The sequence below is a fragment of the Micromesistius poutassou genome, assembly GCF_964030765.1.
Source record: "Micromesistius poutassou genome assembly, chromosome: 10".
NCBI classification, from domain to species: domain Eukaryota; kingdom Metazoa; phylum Chordata; class Actinopteri; order Gadiformes; family Gadidae; genus Micromesistius; species Micromesistius poutassou.
In genome coordinates this window covers 2,052,416-2,057,415 of record NC_140280.1, presented here as the reverse complement: position 1 = coordinate 2,057,415, position 5,000 = coordinate 2,052,416, and the positions used below count along the sequence as shown (strand labels likewise).

The window sequence follows — 5,000 nt, the reverse complement described above, 5'->3', positions numbered from 1 at the left end:
AAACAAATCATGCTTTTAGCAACAGGCATTCGAACCATGTACCTAGGAGGGCTATTTTAAACGCGCTGTCGCCAACGTTTGTGTTTGTATCCCGTGTATACAACACACAACACTTTGCCCTTCCATGCGGATGGAAGTGAAGTCTGTGACTGGAATTAAATAATTCATGTGGTGACCTACTGAGGATGCGTAGCAGGACGGCAGCAGCCCGCCACTATCAGCTCCCTGACATCCATCTCTGCTTGTTTGTTTCTCTAGCTTGTTTAAAGGCTTACCCTGAGTTTACACTGGAGCCGGGCCGAGGAAATACAACCGACCTGATGAGAGGAGAGTCCTAGATTAGTCTTTTTGATTGTAGGACTTTATTTAATTGAGCATAATGTCAGTGGGAGAAATTATAAATGTTGTCAATGGGAGAAATTATAAATGTTGGCAAGTAATGTAAATGTGAGTGTCATCGCTCTACTGTGATCAAGCCATCATTTGTGACATTATTATAACCACAGCATCCTCTGGTCTCCTGTCACGTTCACAATGTGTCTTTATTATGTGCGTCCGTGGTGAGGAGTTTCCTCAAACCAGAGGTGCTTGCCTCAAACCAGCTTTATGTCTGTTTTTTATGTCTGTGTTCCACAGACATAACCACAAAAGCGTTTGTTACATATTCACATCGGCATGCTCTGCCGATCCGCGTTACCTGGGCGGAGTACATTGGGCCGAGCCAGAGTGTGCTGTCGTGTCGTGTTGCTAGGCAGATCATAAGCATCTGGATTGGAGAATGAGTTCATCGTTTGACCGCCCTGGTCTTTGTCTGAGAGATTTCATCTCTCACAGTCTCCCTTTCTGTAATACTTCTTTCATTTGATTTGATTTAGTTTCATATATATTAAACTAATGGTTTGTTGATTTGTTTGACCAGGTTTTTTAGTTGTTAATATTGTGATGTGATGTTTTGAACTTTGTACTTACTAAAAGGTGTTTAACAATTATTCACCGAAGGCAAAGTGAATAATTGTTTTAGTACATACTACACGTGAACACTCCAAAAATAAGCAAGATAACACTTTTTGCCGGGATTTATTTGTTTTTATTAGCGGTTTATTTGTTTTTATTAGCGGTTTATTTGTTTTTATTAGTGTGACGAGACGACCGCCACGTGCAACATTTTGCGATGAAAACAATATCCCGAGTTTGAGATCTCAATCATGGGATATTGCCCAATATCCCGAGATAGCGAACCAATCAAATTGCACCATCTTAGGAGGTTCACGTGTAGCATATACTAAAACACAATATTAATCATCATTATTAGCGTGATATTATTATCATCTATTATCATCTATTATCATCATAATAGATGAGATAGTATCTGTAAGCCTATATCTGCTTTCACAGATTCAAATGATGCTGTCTAGTTTTATTGGCCATGGGGATAAGTTGTATATTATATTTTCTGGGCTTTTACATCTTCTGTTTGAGTGCCTTCACGTTTGCCCCGTCCTGTTCAACCTGCTGCTTAAGAATAAGGACTGTAAGACCATAATCTCATGTTCTTGTGTTCACCACCCCCCTCCACCGCCACCTCCACCTCCACCTCCACCCTCCCTCCACCCCCTCAGCCTTAAGGTCAAAGCACAGTTTTATCCACTGAGCTGCACCACTGGATCTGGTATACCTTCACAGCTTGGCTCAAGGGCACCTCAGCAGGTTGCCGGCCTTAATGCCACGCGTCCGCCGTCCTCACACAAGTTACGAAACGATGTCAAGGATTACGGTTCATGGTTCATAGATCGAAGTACTCTTAGTAAAGTAAGTAAGTAAAGCTCATTTATAGAGCACATTTAAAACATAGCTCGCACTACCCAAAGTGCTGTACATAGCACATTAGCTAAATAAATAAAATAAATACATTTACAAATCAGTGATTTAAACTACGACGACATCAAGAGGCAAACACTTGATCACCAGCGACCCCAAAAGCTCTGTCACCTTTGTGTCAGTTAATCCGCAAGGAGGCCGACAGACTTACTGGCTCTGTGTGCTTTATATGCACTGAATAGACGAAGGGTTTGTTGTCCTTCTATTTCACACTCTCTCCTGTTTCGTGTGCGTGGGCATTTGTGTGGTTTTATCCAAGAAATAATGCGGCAACAATGGGCGCATATTTTCTACTGACGTCAAAAGAATTATGCACGCTTAGCCAAACGCCCGGTTCCTGGTACTGCGTCAGCCGTGTAGTGACGCAACCGCCGATAACAATGAGAGTACGGAGTCTCCTCACGTGCTTTTGTTTGAGGGATCATGTGAAGATTGGCAACGCGCAAAACGGAAAACACACACAAGACACACATCATGGAAAATAAGATTCTTCCCTTTGCTTGACCTTGTAGCAGATAGAGAGAGATATAGTGGTCGTACTCGTATACGTTATTTCTTCCGTGATGATGATGTGTGTACGTGTATATGCTACTTGAATTGGTGGTGATGGGAGTCCCTCTTTCTCTGCCAAGTTAGTTATAAATATTTAGTAGGACTTAAAATGCACTGATATCTGATGCTCTCTCTCTCTCTCTCTCTCTCCCTCCCTCTCTCTCTCTCCCTCTCTCTCTCTCTCCCTCCCTCTCTGTCTCTCTCTGTCTCTCTCTCCCTCTCTCTCTCTCCCTCTCTCTCTCTCTCCCTCCCTCTCTGTCTCTCTCTCTATCTCTCTCTCTCTCTCCCTCCCTCTCTCTCTCTCTCTCCCTCCCTCTCTGTCTCTCTCTCCCTCTCTCTCTCTCTCCCTCTCTCTCTCTCCCTCCCTCTGTCTCTCTCTCTCCCTATCTCTCTCTCTCTCTCTCCTGTCTCTCTCTCTCTCCCTCTCTCTCTCTCTCTCCCTCTCGCTCTCTCCTCTCTCCCTCCCTCTCTCTCTCCCCCTCTCTCTCTCCCTCCCTCTCTGTCTCTCTCTCTCTCCCTCTCTCTCTTTCCCTCCCTATCTGTCTCTGCCCCTCTCTCTCTGTCTATCTCTCTCTCTCTCTCTCCCTCCCTCTTTGTCTCTCCCTCGCTCTCTGTCTCTCTCCCTCGCTCTCCCTCTCTCTCTCTCCCTCCCTCTCTGTCTCTCTCTGTCTCTCTCTCTCCCTCTCTCTCTCTCCCTCTCTCTCTCTCTCCCTCCCTCTCTGTCTCTCTCTATCTCTCTCTCCCTCCCTCTCTCTCTCTCCCTCCCTCTCTCTCTCTCCCTCCCTCTCTGTCTCTCTCTCTCCCTCTCTCGCTCCCTCCCTCTCTGTCTCTCTCTCTCCCTCTCTCTCTCTCCCTCCCTCTCTCCCCCTCTCTCTCTCTCCCTCCCTCTCTATCTCTCTCTCTCTCTCTCTCCTCTCTCCCTCCCTCCCTCTCTCTCTCTCTCTCTCCCTCCCTCTGTGTCTCTCCCCCTCTCTCTGTCTATCTCTCTCTCTCTCTCCCTCTCTCTCTCTCTCCCTCTCTCCCCCTCTCTCTCTCTCTCTCTCTCTCTCTCTCCCTCCCTCTCCCTCCCTCTCTCTCCCTCCATCTCTCTCCCTCTCTCTCTCTCCCCCTCTCTCCCCCTCTCTCTCCCACTCAGGGTGCGTGTGGCCGTGCCCCTCAGCTCTGGATGTGTGCTGCCACCATGGCTAAGCATGAGAGCGGCGCTGGCAGCCCCGTGGTGCGGCAGATAGACAAGCAGTTCCTGGTGTGCAGCATCTGCCTGGACCGCTACCACAACCCCAAGGTCCTGCCCTGCCTCCACACCTTCTGCGAAAGGTAGGGTACCTTCTCTGAGCCCTGCAACTTCTCTGAGAACCTAGTATTGCTATTGTACAGCACAAACGTCACAATCACCATGTCCGCCTTGACTCTGGAAGCACTGGAGCGTTGCACTTAGTTATACGTTGTTGTTGGTAGTTATTGTTTTGGGATATTGTTGAGTAATTCACCTTGACTTTTCTTCTTGTGTTTGACATTGTCACAGCATTTCTCACGCGGCAAAACAGTACACATTCCACGAGTCCTCGCAACATGGCGTAGTGTCACCAACCAAAACTCCCATGATGCATTCTGATGTACGAACCCTATACTATACTTAACAATTATTCACCTCGCCTGAGGTGAATAATTGTTTTGGTACATACTACACGTGAACACTCCAGAAATAAACAAGATAACACTTTTTGCCGGGATTTATTTGTTTTTATTAGTGTGACGACGCGATGACAACAATATCCCGAGTTTGAGATCTCTACTATATTCTACCAAACTGTACTCAACTCTACTGTACTATACTATACTATAGTCTACCAAACTGTACTCAACTCTACTGTACTATACTATACTATATTCTACCAAACTGTACTCAACTCTACTGTACTATACTATACTATAGTCTACCAAACTGTACTCAACTCTACTGTACTGTACTATACTATATTCTACCAAACTGTACTCAACTCTACTCTACTATACTATACTATATTCTACCAAACTGTACTCAACTCTACTGTACTATACTATACTATATTCTACCAAACTGTACTCAACATACTATACTATATTCTACCAAACTGTACTCAACATACTATACTATATTCTACCAAACTGTACTCAACTCTACTGTACTATACTACACTATATTCTACCAAACTGTACTCAACTCTACTGTACTATACTATACTATACTAAACTATACTATACCATACAATTCTATTTTATACTACTAATATTATCTCTGCAAATGTATTGCTTACATTGTATTGCATTTTATGTGTCCATGGTTTATCTTTCATCTTCCCATCACAGTCGTATACAGACATAACAGATGTTTTGAAGTGTCTTTCACTAATGAAATTCCTAAGCAAAGATCCCCAGTAAACTCCCTATTTAACACAGGCCAACCTCGCCCAGCTCCTACGGGCAGTCTATTCAAAAGGCAATAGAGCCTTACTTTTAACCCCCCCCCCCACCTCTGACGTCTTGTAAACACTGCTTTCAGAGGTTAAAAAGAAGGAATCCTAGTAATACAG

The 5,000-nt window shown here is 44.7% G+C and overlaps 1 protein-coding gene across 1 annotated transcript in view; it reads left to right on the top strand.

Moving 5' to 3' along the window:
* Window positions 1-3,566: 3,566 nt before the first annotated feature.
* Window positions 3,567-5,000, top strand: part of LOC311353828 (tripartite motif-containing protein 3-like) — a gene marked incomplete at its 3' end in the record, with an annotated part of 22,287 nt that continues 20,853 nt past the window's right edge. Inside the window, 1 exon segment of the mRNA XM_084473640.1 lies at window positions 3,567-3,744. Coding sequence (XP_084329766.1) covers window positions 3,596-3,744 — 149 coding nt within the window. The 5' untranslated portion in view covers window positions 3,567-3,595.